Below are 20,885 nucleotides of genomic sequence, written 5' to 3'. Positions count from 1 at the left end.
TGTGTGTGTGTTTAATAAGTCGGTGTGTGTTTAATAACTCTGTGGTGTTTAATAAGTCGTGGTGTTTAATAAGTATGTGGTGTTTAATAAGTGGTGTGTGTGTTTAATAAGCTGTGTGTGTGTTTAATAAGTGTGTGTTGTTTAATAAGTCTGTGTTGTTTAATAAGTGGTGTGTGTGTTTAAAAGTCTCTGTGGTGTTTAATAAGTGTGTGGTTTAATAAGTGTGTGTTTAATAAGTCAGTGTGTGTGTTTAAAAAGTCTGTGGTTGTTTAAAACTCTGTGTGTGTTTAATAAGTCTGTGTGTTTAATAAGTGGTGTGTGTTTAATAAGTCTGTGGTGTGTTTAATAAGTGTGGTGTGTTAATAAGGTGTGTGTTTAATAAGTCTGTGTGTTTAATAAGTCTGTGTGTGTGTTTAATAAGTCTGTGTGTGTTTAATAAGTATGTGTGTGTTTAATAAGTCAGTGTGTGTTTAATAAGTCTGTGTGTGTGTTTAATGTCTGTGTGTTTTATAAGTCTGTGTGTGTGTTTAATATGTGTGTGTGTGTGTTTAATAAGTGTGTGTGTGTGTTTAATAAGTCTGTGTGTGTGTTTAATAAGTCTGTGTGTGTGTTTAATAAGTCTGTGTGTGTGTTTAATAAGTCTGTGTGTGTTTAATAAGTGTGTGTGGTTTAATAAGTCTGTGTGTGTTAATAAGTCTGTGTGTGTTTAATAAGTTCTGTGTGTGTGTTAATAAGTCTGTGTGTGTAATAAGTGTGTGTGTGTTTAATAAGTCTGTGTGTGTTTAATAGTCTGTGGTGTTAATAGTGTGTGTGTGTTTAATAAGTTGGTGTGTTTAATAAGTGTGTGTTTGTGTTAATAAGTCTTGTGTGTGTGTTAATCAGTCTGTGTGTGTTAATAAGTCTGTGTGTTTAATAAGTCTGTGTGTGTTTAATAAGTGTGTGGTGTTTAAAGTTGTGTGTTTAATAGTCAGTGTGTGTTTAATAAGTCTGTGTGGTGTTTTAATAAATCTGTGTGTGTTTAATACGTCTGGTGTGTTTAATAGTCTGTGTGTTTAATAAGTCTGTGTGTGTTTAATAAGTCTGTGTGTGTTTAATAAGTGTGTGTGTTAATAAGTCTGTGTGTGTTTAATAAGTGTGTGTGTTTAAAAGTCTGTGTGTTAATAAGTGTGTGTGTTTAATAAGTCTGTGTGTTTAATAAGTGTGTGTGTTTAATACAGTCTGTGTGTGTTTAATAAGTTGTGTGGGTGTTAATAAGTGTGTGTGTTTAATAGTCTGTGTGTGTTTAATAAGTGGGTGTGGTTTAATAAGTGTGGTGTGTTTAATAAGTGTGTGTGTGTTTAATAAGTCTGTGTGTGTTTAATAAGTGTGTGTGTTTAATAAGTGTGTGTGTGTTTAATAAGTCTGTGTGTGTGTGTTTAATAAGTGTGTGTGTGTTTAATAAGTCCGAATGTGTGTTTAATAAGTCTGTGTGTGTTTAATAAGTCTGTGTGTGTGTGTTTAATAAGTGTGTGTGTTTAATAAGTCTGTGTGTTTAATAAGAAGTGTGTGTGTTTAATAAGTCTGTGTGTGTTTAATAAGTGTGTGTGTTTAATAAGTGTGTGTGTGTTTAATAAGTCTGTGTGTGTTTAATAAGTCTGTTGCGTGTTAATAAGTCTGTGGTGTGTTTTTAATAGTCTGTGTGTTTAATAAGAAGTGTGTGTTTAATAAGTCTGTGTGTTTAATAAGTGTGTGTGTTTAATAAGTCCAGTGTGTGTTCATAAGTCTGTGTGTGTTAATAAGTTCTGTGTGTGTTAATAAGTCTGTGTGTGTTTATAAGTCTGTGTGTGTTAATAAGTGTGTGTGTTTAATAAGTCAGTGTGTGTTAATAGTCTGTGTGTTTAATAAGTCTGTGTGTGTTAAAAGTGTGTGGTTTAATAGTCTGTGTGTTTAATAAGTGTGTGTGTTTAATAAGTCGTGTGTTAATAAGTCTGTGTTTAATAAGTCTGTGTGTGTTTAATAAGTGTGTGTGTTTAATAAGTCTGTGTGTTTAATAAGTGTGTGTGTTTAATAAGTCTGTGTGTTTAATAAGTCTGTGTGTTTAATAAGTCAGTGTGTGTTTAATAAGTCTGTGCGTGTTTAATAAGTCTGTGTGTGTTTAATAAGTGTGTGTGTTTAATAAGTCTGTGTGTTTAATAAGTCTGTGTGTTTAATAAGTCTGTGTGTTTAATAAGTCTGTGTGTGTGTTTAATAAGTGTGTGTGTGTGTGTTTAATAAGTCTGTGTGTGTGTTTAATAAGTCTGTGTGTGTTAATAAGTCTGTGTGTGTTTAATAAGTCTGTGTGTGTTTAATAAAGTCTGTGCGTGTTTTAATAAGTCTGTGTGTGGTTTAATAAGTCTGTGTGTGTGTTTATAAAGTTGTGTGTGTTTAATAAGTCTGTGTGTGTTTAATAAGTCTGTGTGTGTTTAATAAGTCTGTGTGTTGTTTAATAAGTCTAATGTTTATGTCTCTGTCCATTCACTCTTTTCATTATATTCATGTATTTTAAGGCTTTATTACATAATATCAGCTGTAGTCCAGGCCGCTGCCATCTTGGATTATGTCGTCACCAGTGAGTCATCACCACAGAGTTACACTATCACAGAATGAGTCAAATAACTGTAAAGAGTTTTAATATTAGTCTATTTTATTTATAAAGTGGTGTTTTTTGTGTCTTTAGACTCTAATTACATTTATGTCTATAATATGTTCTCCACAATATAAACAGGTTCATAATATAATTATTTTTATAGTTTCTGTTTCCACTGTATCAGAATAATAATAATAATTCTCAACAATAACTATTGATTAATTTGTCACATGACTGTTCCAGAGTTTGTTTTATTTAGTTTCACATCTACCTGTAGATCTATGTTTTTTACACTGATGACAACTTAGTTTGTAGTTTTATTTCAGAAAGTTTACTTTTACAGTTACAGTTGGAAACCTTTGTTAATTAAATATTCTAGTTATATTACAGTAACTAAATTAAACTATATCACTAAGTGAATTAATAAAATAACCTGTAAAGGCTTTTTCAAACTAAAAAATGATCTTATTAAATCTGTGACGTGTTAAACCTGAACAACTCAAAGAATCAGAATCATTATTTATTGGTAGAAATACTTTTAAACACTTGCTGTACATTCAGCTGACATAGAAATATTGTTTTCAAATATGTAGAATAATTGTGAATTTATCAGTAGTAGTTTTAATATTTTAGTTAATTTTTTACAGGCACCTTTTTTGTCCATCAAATGTATTTAAAATAAACTAAAATTAAAGAGAGATGTTATTTAACTGTTGAACCTTGTCATCATTTTATTTATTTATATATTTTTTTTAAATTGAAAAAAATTATGTTTATGGTCTTGTCTTGGTCTCGGTGCATTCTGGTCTCGGACAAGTCTTGGTCTCGGATAGTGTGGTCTTGAACACAACACTAGTAAGCTCCGCCCACAGATAACAACATGGACTGAATACACACAAAGTCTTTGATCGACTAACGCCCAATCACACAGATTTCCCTGAACGCATCATCACCTGCTGGACAGCATCGGTGAGAAGAATCAATAAAATCTACTGAGCTTTGATTTCACTTTTTATATCTTTTAAACTCTTTGATTTCACTTTTTATATCTTTTAAACTCTTTGATTTCACTTTTTATATCTTTTAAACTCTTTGATTTCACTTATCCAATCAAAATCGTCGATCCAATTAAAAGCTCAGATACATTTGTATCAGCAAGAATCAGTTGGAAAATCAGGTTTAAAAATAAACAGAATTACTACAATAATGTGAGTGGATTTTAAAACACCTCATTTTAAGAAGCACACAAAAGTAAACGCACAAAATGTCACCAGAAACAAACAAAAAAAACACAGTGAATGAGAGAAAAAAATACACAAATTAACAACAAAGACACAAAACATTATAGTAAATAAAGAGAATAATGATGAAATCAGTACGTGAGTTTATTAACGTAAATAAATAAAGTCAGTGAGGTTTAGAGGAAAAGTAAAAGCCTGTCTTTGTTTCCTGCTGTGAACTTTGTGTGATTTCAATCTGTGGCTTTTAACAGTTTTATCTAAATTTGACCTCACGTTTAAAGTCTGACAAACATTTTAAAATAGGTAGTGTGTGTGTGTGTGTGTGTGTGTGTGTGTGTGTGTGTGTGTGTGTGTGTGTGTGTGTGTGTGTGTGTGTGTGTGTGTGTGTGTGTGTTAGAACACTCACTTGTTACACAGGCACTGGTCTGGTGTTGCAGAACCAGAGCAGGAACTTGGAGACAGAGGAGCAGCCACTGGAGAGACGGGAGGACAAGGAGAAATGGAGAGCAAGGAAAGCAAAAAGGATGAAAGGAACAGGATGTGTGTGTGTTTGATCTATTAATAATAATTAAGTGTTTCCTAACGTAGATATTAAATATCGGTCCAAAATCAAAAATAAAAAAAACTCTGATACGTGATTTGTTTTTATTAGATTTATTAAGTTATTAAGGTTTTTTTTTTTTTTTTAAGTTTTCCAATGTGTTTCATTTATTCTGTTCAATAAGCCTTTAACATGATCTTGGAAATCTCATTCAGTTTTTGCACATGAGGTCAAAGGTCAAGAAGTATAAACTCTGATTCCTTGTAAGATTTTTTGTGGAAACATGGTGTCAATCTCCAAGGTAGAAAGTGCCGTGTTAGCTACTAAAGCTAATGCTGCTAAAGCTAATGCTGCACACAAGCTGAAAATGCAGGTTTTTCCTGCTTTTCAAACAGTGATCAATCAGCTGATCAGTGCTGTTTCACTTATCAACCTGTTAAATGTAATTAAAATAATGGCTTTATAAAAATAATCATGGACCTGGTTAGTGAATGGTGAACCTCGTCCCATCAATACTAATAATATTAATATATTTTATTTATTGGTGCTTTTCAAAAACTCTAAAAGACTTTACAGTTGTTAAAACAATTACACAAGTTAAAAAAATAATAATGGTAAATACAGAAAATACAAAATCATAAGTGAAACGCTTGGGAGGAGTTTTATGGAATCATAACAGTATCATAATGAAGGCATTATTGCAAGGGTTTTACGAATGCACATGCTTCGTTTCACAGTTGTATTTCAGATTCACAAATGCACACGACCTGTTTCGCAAATATATACTTTATGCAAACTTGTAATACAAAATCTGAAATGCACACGCTCTACTTCACAAATATTATTTTGAGGCACACACGTAATATAAATCTACAGATAATGTGAATCGCTGAATGTGTATTTACAAACTGCTTCTGTGCTGTGAAACCTCTGTCCTGACGTCGCAGGTCAACGAACGTCACCATTGGCTGATCAAACTGATTGACAGATTAAGCAGCCAATCAGGTGTATTTGCTTTCAGCCAATCATATGGCTTCTTACATTTTCTCTACACTTTTAAACCAATTGCAGAGCTACTGATATGTGTGCATGTGCAGTGTTCAAACAAGAACAAGGCGCGCTAAACTCTAGATGACCCAGTCGTGGCTGATCAGGCCCTGGCTTGTTTCCAGACGGCTAACTAGCTACCATGACTCCATGGCTTTCCTCTTTTGATTCATTTTGATTTTAGATCCAATCCCAACTCCACTATTTAAAGATGTTCTTCCACTAATCAGCACTAATATGATGAACTACATTAATACATCTATAGTAACAGGTTATGAACCACAGGCCTTTAAAACCACTGTAATCAAACCTCTCCTTAAAAAACAACCATTGATCCAATTATAGATCAATATCTAATCTACCTTTTGTTTACAAAATTCTTGAAAAAGTCATCACAGGTCAACTATGTGATCACCTTCATAGGAACAATTTATAGAGAGCTTTCAGTCTGGCTTTAGAGCCAATCACAGCACAGAGACTGTCTTAGTAACAGTAACCAATGATCTCCTCTTAGCCTCAGACAGAGGGTTGGTCTCAGTTCTGGTGATCTTAGATCTCAGTGCAGCCTTTGATACAGTGGATCATCATCTACTGCTGCAGAGACTGGAAAGTGTTTTTGGGTTTAAATCCTACCAATCAGACAGAACCACTTTGTTCATGTTAATAATCTGTCCTCAGCCAGAGTTAATCATGGAGTTCCACAAGGTTCAGTTTTAGGACCAATACTCTTTACATTATATATGCTTCCACTAGGTAACATTATCAGAGAACATAATATACATTTCTATTACTATGCAGATGATACACAGCTTTATCTCTCAATGAAATCAGATGAAACTCATCAGTTATTAAAACTCCAGGCTTGTCTTAAAGATAGATAGATAGATAGATAGATAGATAGATACATAGATAGATACATAGATAGATAGATAGGTACTTTATCAATCCTCAGAAGGGGAAATTCAAGTACCCAATAGCAGACAGTGAGCCATACATTCCATTCACATACTCATAAATACACAAATAAATAAAAGGTTAAAAAGTTCCTTAAAGAAAATTGTAATAAAAGTGCTCATTAACAGGACTCAAACTTTAAACTTACCTCAGGACATTAATAAGGTTTTTCATGATTATTATTAAAACTTATACTCATCAAACTTAAACCCTGACCCTGAAGATATTAAAACCTTCCTCAATAACTTAAACCTACCACAGCTCACCATAGAGCAGAAAACCACCTTAGACTCACCATTAACCTTACAAGAATTACAAAATGCTTTGGATAGCATGTCAACAGGCAAAGCACCAGGTCCAGATGGGTTCCCTGATGAATTCCTAAAACACTTCTGGTCAATGCTGGCTCTGCTCTTTTTCAGAGTAGTAACAGAGATTAAAAATAAAGGTTATGTAGGAGGTCACATGAATACAGCAAACATTAAATTACTACTTAAACCAGACAAAAACCCCATGTTACCCTCAAGTTACCGTCCCATCTCACTTATTAACACAGACATTAAAATTATTTCCAAAGCACTCACTTCCAGGTTAGAGAAAGTAGTTCAGTCAATTATATACCAAGACCAGACAGGATTTATTAAAAATAGACACTATACAGACAATGTTAGAAGACTGTTTAATTTGATCAACATGGCACAGAACTCTAAAAAGAAAACTATAATCTTGTCACTCTTGTGGTCCAGGTAGACACCCAGATATTTATACGTGGTGACCATCTCAATGCCCTCCCCATCAATTTGAACCGGTAGATGGTGAGGTTTTCACCTGCTGAAGTCCACAATCATCTCCTTCATTTTGGCTGTGTACAGCACCAGTCCATTTGACCTGCTCCACTGTGTGAAGTCAGAAATGATCCTCCTAGACTCCTCCTCATCCCCTCCCTTCACACATGCCACCACAACCGTATCATCTGAGTATTTCTGCATGTGGCGTGATGCAGACCTATGACCGAAGTCAGATGTGTAAAGCGTGAAATGAAAAGGGGACAACATGACTTCCGGTTTGGCTGATGGAGTAGAGAGACGTAACAGGACCAAGCTCACCAAGCTGACCACAACATAATACTGTATATTTAAAATTACATCTAACAAATCAGCCTAAGAACACTTTATGGAGAATAAATCTTGCTATTCTGAACAGTGAAGATGTAATAATAATTCTGACTGTATGGAAAACAACATGAAAGGTAGCCCCAAACCTACCATAATGTGGGACACAGTTAAAGCAGTAATGAGAGGAAAACTTATAGCAAAAACTGTATTTTTAAAACGAAAGAAAAAGGAAAATTATGATGAACTACAGATTACTCTAAGGGATAAAGAAAGACAACAGCAGGAGGGTCTTAATAAAGAACGAGACATACAGAAAAGGGAAATTAAAAAACAAATTGAGGACATTCAGAATGAAGACAGAAAAAAAACAGATATATATAAAGCAAACATTTTTACGAATCAGGACCAAAGGCGACCAAGAACCTGGCAAAACAACTTAGAGCAAAACACATACGGAACTCAATACATAAAATTAAAGAACCCGAAACTAAAAATGAATTACTTGATCCAGAAGAAATTCATGAAATATTCAAAAATGACTACAAATCCTTATATTTGGAGGGAAAACAAGTTGATGAAATGGAAATAAAGAAATATCTATCTGCTCTTCACCTCCCTTCATTGGGAACTTTGCAAAACAATAAATTATTAGCCCCTATAACACTAAAGGAAATACATAGAGCCATCACACATTTGAAAAATAATAAAGCCCCCGGGAGTGATGGTTTTCCAAACTAGTGGTATAAAATCTTTAAGGAGACCCTTGCACCGGTTATGTTGAAATCCTTCAACTGGACACTAGATAAAGCAGAAATTTTACCATCTTGGAAAGAGGCTACCATCTCTGTTATTCCCAAGGAGGGCAAAGATCAGGAATACTGTGAATCTTACCGCCCAATATCAATGTTGAATGTTGACTATAAAATATTTACATCAATTTTATCAAAAAGAATAGAACACTTTCTACCTGATTTAATAGACGAAGACCAGGCAGGCTTTATTAAAGGGCGCCAAACTCAAGATAATATAAGACGAACTCTAAATATAATAGAACATATTAACAAAGAACAAAGCAGTGATGAGTCTAGACGCTGAAAAAGCCTTCGATAAAGTGAACTGGAAATTTTTAAGCAACGTACTAGAAAGAATGGGCTTCAACACCAAATTCAACAAGTGCATTCAGGTGCTGTATAGTGAACCAACTGCTAGAATTAAAATAAACACCTTACAAATAGTTTTAGACTGTACAGAGGAACTCGCCAGGGTTGTTGCTTAAGTCCTGCTCTTAGAGCCCCTGGCCCAGGCCATTACACAACATAAAGATATACAGTAAATGGAATCAATTTAGCTAAAGAGGAACACAAAATTGGACTTTTTGCTGATGATGTAATTTTATACCTTCAAAACCCTAATGAGACACTCCCTAAAGTGATGGAAACGTTAAATGATTTTGGCTCTCTCTCAGGTTACTCTCTAAATATCTCTAAAACACAAATACTCTCAATCAACACGTCTATAAAGAAGGCGATACGGAAAGAATACAGACTGAAAAAAATATCAGGGAACTTGGATTACACAAGACACAAACAAACTTTATGAAACAAACTACAATATGACAAATGACAAAATACAAAATGACTTTACATCTGAACAAAGACAGGAATGGACTGGCAACACCAAACCTGAAGGAGTATTACTGAGCTGCTCTCCAGATTATCAGGCTAAATGGAAACAAATAGAGTTAAACAATCCCAACACAAACCCTGATAGGTGAGACAGAAATAAAATTAATGGGTGCTAATGGTATCGTAGAACACACACTGAAATGATGGAAAATGATAAGGAAAAAATATAACTTGGAAAATGACTCTAAACTACTAATCTGGCCTTCCCAAACACCAGCAAAAATAGATGATACTTTCAATAAATGGAGAGATAAAGGGACGACTGCCTTATGCATAATGATGGAAGACAGAACACCTAAAACATTCAAATCATTTGACAAACTTAAAAAAGAATTTGATTTAGAAAATGGCGATTTCTATAAATATCTACAGATACGAAACTTTTTTGACACTGAAATCAGGAAAAAGCTTTAAACAGGAAACGATTTAGTAGAAATCATAATAGAATCATACAAAGCCACTGCCTTTAAAACTGTATAAAAGCCTAAAACAAAATGGATCCAACACTTTTTATATAAAACAAAAGTGGGAGTTAAATATGACGATATCTGAGGATGAGCAGTACAGCATGTGTGACACGCAGCACATCTCCACCAGCTCCAGGAGATGATGAGAATTTAGCATCTTTATAACACCACAAATTTTAAAAAAAGAACATTGAAATGTGAACAGCTGGAGGAGCTGTGGACAGTAGTATGATGACCACTCACATCTGTCCAAAAATAAATGCCTTTTGGAGGAAGTTATACAAGTAATGGAGAATAACTACAATAGAATAATTACATTATAATAATTACAATAGAATAATTACATTATAATAACTACAATAGAATAACTACATTATAATAATTACATTATAAAAATTACAATAGAATAATTATATTATAATAATTACAATAGAATAACTACATTATAATAATTACATTATAAAAATTACAATAGAATAATTATATTATAATAATTACAATAGAATAACTACATTATAATAATTACATTATAAAAATTACAATAGAATAATTACATTATAATAACTACAATAGAATAATTACATTATAATAACTACAATAGAATAATTACATTATAATAATTACAATAGAATAATTACATTATAATAACTACAACAGAATAATTACATTATAATAACTACAATAGAATAATTACATTACAATAATTACAATAGAATAATTACATTACAATAACTACAATAGAATAATTACATTACAATAATTACAATAGAATAATTACATTACAATAACTACAATAGCATAATTACATTACAATAATTACAATAGAATAATTACATTACAATAACTACAATAGAATAATTACATTATAATAACTACAATAGCATAATTACATTATAATAACTACAATAGCATAATTACATTATAATAATTACAATAGAATAATTACATTATAATAACTACAACAGAATAATTACATTATAATAACTACAACAGAATAATTACATTATAATAACTACAATAGAATAATTACATTATTATAACTACAACAGAATAATTACATTACAATAATTACAATGGAATAATTACATTATAATAATTACAATAGAATAATTACATTATAATAGTTACAATAGAATAACTACATTATAATAATTACAATAGAATAATTACATTATAATAATTACGATAGAATAATTACATTATAATAGTTACAATAGAATAATTACATTATAATAGTTACAATAGAATAATTACATTATAATAGTTACAATAGAATAACTACATTATAATAATTACAATAGAATAATTACATTATAATAAATACAATAGAATAACTACAATAGTATAATTACATTATAATAATTACATTATAATAATTACATTATAATAACTACAATAGAATAATTACATTATAATAGTTACAATAGAATAACTACATTATAATAATTACAATAGAATAATTACATTATAATAAATACAATAGAATAACTACAATAGAATAATTACATTATAATAATTACATTATAATAACTACAATAGAATAATTACATTATAATAATTACAATAGAATAACTACAATATAATAATTACAATAGAATAACTACATTATAATAATTACAATAGAATAACTACAATAGAATAATTACATTATAATAATTACAATAGAATAACTACAATAGAATAATTACATTATAATAATTACAATAGAATAACTACAATAGCATAATTACATTATAATAATTACAAGAGAATAACTACATTATAATAATTACAATAGAATAATTACATTATAATGACTACAACAGAATAATTACATTATAATAACTACAACAGAATAATTACATTACAATAATTACAATAGAATAACTACAACAGAATAATTACATTATAATAACTACAACAGAATAATTACATTACAATAATTACAATAGAATAATTACATTATAATAACTACAATAGAATAACTCCAATACAATAATTACATTATAATAATTACAATAGAATAACTACATTATAATAATTACAATAGAATAATTACATTATAATAACTACAATAGAATAATTACATTATAATAACTACAATAGAATAATTACATTATAATAGTTACAATAGAATAATTACAATAAAATAACTACAATAGAATAATTACATTATAATAATTACAATAAAATAACTACATTATAATAATTACAATAGAATAACTACATTATAATAGTTACAATAGAATAATAATAAATTACTAATACTAGAATAATTACATTATAATAACTACAATAGAATAATTACATTATAATAACTACAATAGAATAATTACATTATAATAGTTACAATAGAATAATTACATTATAATAACTAAAATAGAATAATTACATTATAATAACTACAATAGAATAATTACATTATAATAACTACAATAGAATAACTACAATAGAATAATTACATTATAATAATTACAATAGAAAAATTACATTATAATAATTACAATAGAATAACTACAATAGAATAATTACAATAGAATAATTACAATAGAATAACTACATTATAATAATTACAATAGAATAACTACATTATAATAACTACAATAGAATAATTACATTATAATAACTACAATAGAATAACTACATTATAATAATTACAATAGAATAATTACATTATAATAATTACAATAGAATAATTACATTATAATAACTACAACAGAATAATTACATTATAATAATTACAATAGAATAATTACATTATAATAATTACAATAGAATAATTACATTATAATAACTACAACAGAATAATTACATTATAATAATTACAATAGAATAATTACATTATAATAACTACAATAGAATAATTACATTATAATAACTACAATAGAATAATTACATTATAATAACTACAATAGAATAATTACATTATAATAACTACAATAGAATAATTACATTATAATAACTACAATAGAATAACTACATTATAATAATTACATTATAAAAATTACAATAGAATAATTATATTATAATAATTACAATAGAATAACTACATTATAATAATTACATTATAAAAATTACAATAGAATAATTACATTATAATAACTACAACAGAATAATTACATTACAATAATTACAATGGAATAATTACATTATAATAATTACAATAGAATAATTACATTATAATAGTTACAATAGAATAACTACATTATAATAATTACAATAGAATAATTACATTATAATAATTACGATAGAATAATTACATTATAATAGTTACAATAGAATAATTACATTATAATAGTTACGATAGAATAATTACATTATAATAGTTACAATAGAATAATTACATTATAATAGTTACAATAGAATAATTACATTATAATAGTTACAATAGAATAACTACATTATAATAATTACAATAGAATAATTACATTATAATAAATACAATAGAATAACTACAATAGAATAATTACATTATAATAATTACATTATAATAACTACAATAGAATAATTACATTATAATAGTTACAATAGAATAACTACATTATAATAATTACAATAGAATAATTACATTATAATAAATACAATAGAATAACTACAATAGAATAATTACATTATAATAATTACATTATAATAATTACATTATAATAACTACAATAGAATAATTACATTATAATAATTACAATAGAATAACTACAATATAATAATTACAATAGAATAACTACATTATAATAATTACAATAGAATAACTACAATAGAATAATTACATTATAATAATTACAATAGAATAACTACAATAGAATAATTACATTATAATAATTACAATAGAATAACTACAATAGCATAATTACATTATAATAATTACAAGAGAATAACTACATTATAATAATTACAATAGAATAATTACATTATAATGACTACAACAGAATAATTACATTATAATAACTACAACAGAATAATTACATTACAATAATTACAATAGAATAACTACAACAGAATAATTACATTATAATAACTACAACAGAATAATTACATTACAATAATTACAATAGAATAATTACATTATAATAACTACAATAGAATAACTCCAATACAATAATTACATTATAATAATTACAATAGAATAACTACATTATAATAATTACAATAGAATAATTACATTATAATAACTACAATAGAATAATTACATTATAATAACTACAATAGAATAATTACATTATAATAGTTACAATAGAATAATTACAATAAAATAACTACAATAGAATAATTACATTATAATAATTACAATAAAATAACTACATTATAATAATTACAATAGAATAACTACATTATAATAGTTACAATAGAATAATTACATTATAATAACTACAATAGAATAATTACATTATAATAACTACAATAGAATAATTACATTATAATAACTACAATAGAATAATTACATTATAATAGTTACAATAGAATAATTACATTATAATAGTTACAATAGAATAATTACATTATAATAACTACAACAGAATAATTACATTATAATAACTACAATAGAATAACTACAATAGAATAATTACATTATAATAATTACAATAGAAAAACTACATTATAATAATTACAATAGAATAACTACAATAGAATAATTACAATAGAATAATTACAATAGAATAACTACATTATAATAATTACAATAGAATAACTACATTATAATAACTACAATAGAATAATTACATTATAATAACTACAATAGAATAACTACATTATAATAATTACAATAGAATAATTACATTATAATAATTACAATAGAATAATTACATTATAATAACTACAACAGAATAATTACATTATAATAATTACAATAGAATAATTACATTATAATAATTACAATAGAATAATTACATTATAATAACTACAACAGAATAATTACATTATAATAATTACAATAGAATAATTACATTATAATAACTACAATAGAATAATTACATTATAATAACTACAATAGAATAATTACATTATAATAACTACAATAGAATAATTACATTACAATAATTACAATAGAATAATTACATTATAATAATTACAATAGAATAATTATATTATAATAACTACAATAGAATAATTACATTACAATAATTACAATACAATAATTACATTATAATAGTTACAATAGAATAACTACATTATAATAATTACAATAGAATAATTACAATACAATAATTACATTATAATAAATACAATAGAATAACTACAATAGAATAATTACATTATAATAATTACATTATAATAACTACAATAGAATAATTACATTATAATAATTACAATAGAATAACTACATTATAATAATTACAATAGAATAACTACATTATAATAATTACAATAGAATAACTACAATAGAATAATTACATTATAATAATTACAATAGAATAACTACAATAGAATAATTACATTATAATAATTACAATAGAATAACTACAATAGCATAATTACATTATAATAATTACAAGAGAATAACTACATTATAATAATTACAATAGAATAATTACATTATAATGACTACAACAGAATAATTACATTACAATAATTACAATAGAATAATTACATTATAATAACTACAATAGAATAACTCCAATACAATAATTACATTATAATAATTACAATAGAATAACTACATTATAATAATTACAATAGAATAATTACATTATAATAACTACAATAGAATAATTACATTATAATAACTACAATAGAATAATTACATTATAATAGTTACAATAGAATAATTACATTATAATAATTACAATAAAATAACTACATTATAATAATTACAATAGAATAACTACATTATAATAGTTACAACAGAATAATTACATTATAATAACTACAATAGAATAATTACATTATAATAACTACAATAGAATAATTACATTATAATAACTACAATAGAATAATTACATTATAATAGTTACAATAGAATAATTACATTATAATAGTTACAATAGAATAATTACATTATAATAACTACAACAGAATAATTACATTATAATAACTACAATAGAATAACTACAATAGAATAATTACATTATAATAATTACAATAGAAAAACTACATTATAATAATTACAATAGAATAACTACAATAGAATAATTACAATAGAATAATTACAATAGAATAACTACATTATAATAATTACAATAGATTAACTACATTATAATAACTACAATAGAATAATTACATTATAATAACTACAATAGAATAACTACATTATAATAATTACAATAGAATAATTACATTATAATAATTACAATAGAATAATTACATTATAATAACTACAACAGAATAATTACATTATAATAATTACAATAGAATAATTACATTATAATAATTACAATAGAATAATTACATTATAATAATTACAATAGAATAATTACATTATAATAACTACAACAGAATAATTACATTATAATAATTACAATAGAATAATTACATTATAATAACTACAATAGAATAATTACATTATAATAACTACAATAGAATAATTACATTATCATACTACAATAGAATAATTACATTATAATAACTACAACAGAATAATTACATTATAATAACTACAACAGAATAATTACATTATAATAACCACAATAGAATAATTATATTACAATAATTACAATAGAATAATTACATTATAATAGTTACAATAGAATAACTACAATGGAATAATTACATTATAATAATTACAATAGAATAATTATATTATAATAACTACAATAGAATAATTACATTACAATAATTACAATACAATAATTACATTATAATAGTTACAATAGAATAACTACAATAGAATAATTACATTATAATAACTACAATAGAATAATTACATTATAATAATTACAATAGAATAATTACATTATAATAACTACAATAGAATAATTACAATATAATAACTACAATAGAATAATTACAATATAATAACTACAATAGAATAATTACATTATAATAATTACAATAGAATAATTACATTATAATAATTACAATAGAATAATTACATTATAATAGTTACAATAGAATAATTACATTATAATAACTACAATAGAATAATTACATTATAATAACTACAATAGAATAATTACATTATAATAACTACAATAGAATAATTACATTATAATAACTACAATAGAATAATTACGTTATAATAACTACAATAGAATAATTACATTACAATAATTACAATAGAATAATTACATTATAATAATTACAATAGAATAATTACATTACAATAATTACAATAGAATAATTACATTATAATAGTTACAATAGAATAACTACAATGGAATAATTACATTACAATAATTACAATAGAATAATTACATTATAATAACTACAATAGAATAATTACATTATAATAAATACAACAGAATAATTACATTATAATAACTACAATAGAATAATTACATTATAATAACTACAACAGAATAATTACATTATAATAATTACAATAGAATAATTACATTATAATAACTACAATAGAATAATTACATTATAATAACTACAACAGAATAATTACATTTTAATAACTACAATAGAATAATTACATTATAATAACTACAACAGAATAATTACATTATAATAATTACAATAGAATAATTACATTACAATAACTACAATAGAATAATTACATTACAATAATTACAATACAATAACTACATTATAATAACTACAATGGAATAATTACATTATAATAATTACAATAGAATAATTACATTATAATTACTACAATAGAATAATTACATTATAATAGTTACAATAGAATAACTACAATGGAATAATTACATTACAATAATTACAATAGAATAATTACATTATAATAGTTACAATAGAATAATTACATTATAATAGTTACAATAGAATAATTACATTATAATAACTACAACAGAATAATTACATTATAATAACTACAATAGAATAACTACAATAGAATAATTACATTATAATAATTACAATAGAAAAACTACATTATAATAATTACAATAGAATAACTACAATAGAATAATTACAATAGAATAATTACAATAGAATAACTACATTATAATAATTACAATAGATTAACTACATTATAATAACTACAATAGAATAATTACATTATAATAACTACAATAGAATAACTACATTATAATAATTACAATAGAATAATTACATTATAATAATTACAATAGAATAATTACATTATAATAATTACAATAGAATAATTACATTATAATAACTACAACAGAATAATTACATTATAATAATTACAATAGAATAATTACATTATAATAACTACAATAGAATAATTACATTATAATAACTACAATAGAATAATTACATTATCATAACTACAATAGAATAATTACATTATAATAACTACAACAGAATAATTACATTATAATAACTACAACAGAATAATTACATTATAATAACCACAATAGAATAATTATATTACAATAATTACAATAGAATAATTACATTATAATAGTTACAATAGAATAACTACAATGGAATAATTACATTATAATAATTACAATAGAATAATTATATTATAATAACTACAATAGAATAATTACATTACAATAATTACAATACAATAATTACATTATAATAGTTACAATAGAATAACTACAATAGAATAATTACATTATAATAACTACAATAGAATAGTTACATTATAATAATTACAATAGAATAATTACATTATAATAACTACAATAGAATAATTACAATATAATAACTACAATAGAATAATTACAATATAATAACTACAATAGAATAATTACATTATAATAATTACAATAGAATAATTACATTATAATAATTACAATAGAATAATTACATTATAATAGTTACAATAGAATAATTACATTATAACTACAATAGAATAATTACATTATAATAACTACAATAGAATAATTACATTATAATAACTACAATAGAATAATTACATTATAATAACTACAATAGAATAATTACGTTATAATAACTACAATAGAATAATTACATTACAATAATTACAATAGAATAATTACATTATAATAGTTACAATAGAATAACTACATTATAATAATTACAATAGAATAATTACATTATAATAACTACAACAGAATAATTACATTATAATAACTACAATAGAATAATTACATTATAATAATTACAATAGAATAATTACATTACAATAATTACAATAGAATAATTACATTATAATAGTTACAATAGAATAACTACAATGGAATAATTACATTACAATAATTACAATAGAATAATTACATTATAATAACTACAATAGAATAATTACATTATAATAAATACAACAGAATAATTACATTATAATAACTACAATAGAATAATTACATTATAATAACTACAACAGAATAATTACATTATAATAATTACAATAGAATAATTACATTATAATAACTACAATAGAATAATTACATTATAATAACTACAACAGAATAATTACATTTTAATAACTACAATAGAATAATTACATTATAATAACTACAACAGAATAATTACATTATAATAATTACAATAGAATAATTACATTACAATAACTACAATAGAATAATTACATTACAATAATTACAATACAATAACTACATTATAATAACTACAATGGAATAATTACATTATAATAATTACAATAGAATAATTACATTATAATTACTACAATAGAATAATTACATTATAATAGTTACAATAGAATAACTACAATGGAATAATTACATTACAATAATTACAATAGAATAATTACATTATAATAACTACAATAGAATATTTACATTATAATAACTACAACAGAATAATTACATTACAATAATTACAATAGAATAATTACATTATAATAACTACAATAGAATAATTACATTACAATAATTACAATAGAATAATTACATTATAATAGTTACAATAGAATAACTACAATGGAATAATTACATTACAATAATTACAATAGAATAATCACATTATAATAACTACAATAGAATAATTACATTATAATAAATACAACAGAATAATTACATTATAATAACTACAATAGAATAATTACATTATAATAACTACAACAGAATAATTACATTATAATAATTACAATAGAATAATTACATTATAATAACTACAATAGAATAATTACATTATAATAACTACAACAGAATAATTACATTATAATAACTACAATAGAATAATTACATTATAATAACTACAACAGAATAATTACATTATAATAATTACAATAAAATAATTACATTATAATAACTACAATAGAATAATTACATTACAATAATTACAATACAATAACTACATTATAATAACTACAATGGAATAATTACATTATAATATTTACAATAGAATAATTACATTATAATTACTACAATAGAATAATTACATTATAATAACTACAATAGAATAATTACATTACAATAATTACAATACAATAACTACATTATAATAACTACAATGGAATAATTACATTATAATAACTACAATAGAATAATTACATTATAATAACTACAACAGAATAATTACATTATAATAACTACAATAGAATAATTACATTACAATAATTACAATAGAATAATTACATTATAATAGTTACAATAGAATAACTACAATAGAATAATTACATTATAATAACTACAATAGTATAATTACATTACAATAACTACAATAGAATAATTACATTATAATAACTACAATAGAATAATTACATTATAATAGTTACAATAGAATAACTACATTATAATAATTACAATAGAATAATTACAATAGAATAACTACAATAGAATAATTACATTATAATAACTACAATAGAATAATTACATTATAATAATTACAATAGAATAACTACATTATAATAACTACAATAGAATAATTACATTATAATAATTACAATAGAATAATTACATTATAATTACTACAATAGAATAATTACATTATAATAGTTACAATAGAATAACTACAATGGAATAATTACATTACAATAATTACAATAGAATAATTACATTATAATAACTACAATAGAATAATTACATTATAATAACTACAACAGAATAATTACATTACAATAATTACAATAGAATAATTGCATTATAATAACTACAATAGAATAATTACATTACAATAATTACAATAGAATAATTACATTATAATAGTTACAATAGAATAACTACAATGGAATAATTACATTACAATAATTACAATAGAATAATCACATTATAATAACTACAATAGAATAATTACA

The 20,885-nt window shown here is 23.9% G+C and overlaps 1 protein-coding gene across 1 annotated transcript in view; it reads right to left on the bottom strand.

Annotated features, from left to right (window-relative positions):
- htr4 (5-hydroxytryptamine receptor 4) overlaps positions 1 to 20,885 on the bottom strand; it is an 89,802-nt gene that overhangs the window by 27,784 nt on the left and 41,133 nt on the right. The window contains exon 7 of the mRNA XM_028459519.1: positions 4,253 to 4,319. Coding sequence (XP_028315320.1) covers positions 4,256 to 4,319 — 64 coding nt within the window. The 3' untranslated portion in view covers positions 4,253 to 4,255. The remainder of the gene's footprint in view (positions 1 to 4,252; positions 4,320 to 20,885) is intronic.

Source organism: Gouania willdenowi, chromosome 10 (genome assembly GCF_900634775.1).
Source record: "Gouania willdenowi chromosome 10, fGouWil2.1, whole genome shotgun sequence".
Taxonomy (NCBI): domain Eukaryota; kingdom Metazoa; phylum Chordata; class Actinopteri; order Blenniiformes; family Gobiesocidae; genus Gouania; species Gouania willdenowi.
Note: the sequence above shows the minus strand (reverse complement) of the source record. Positions and strands in the feature narration are given on the sequence as shown.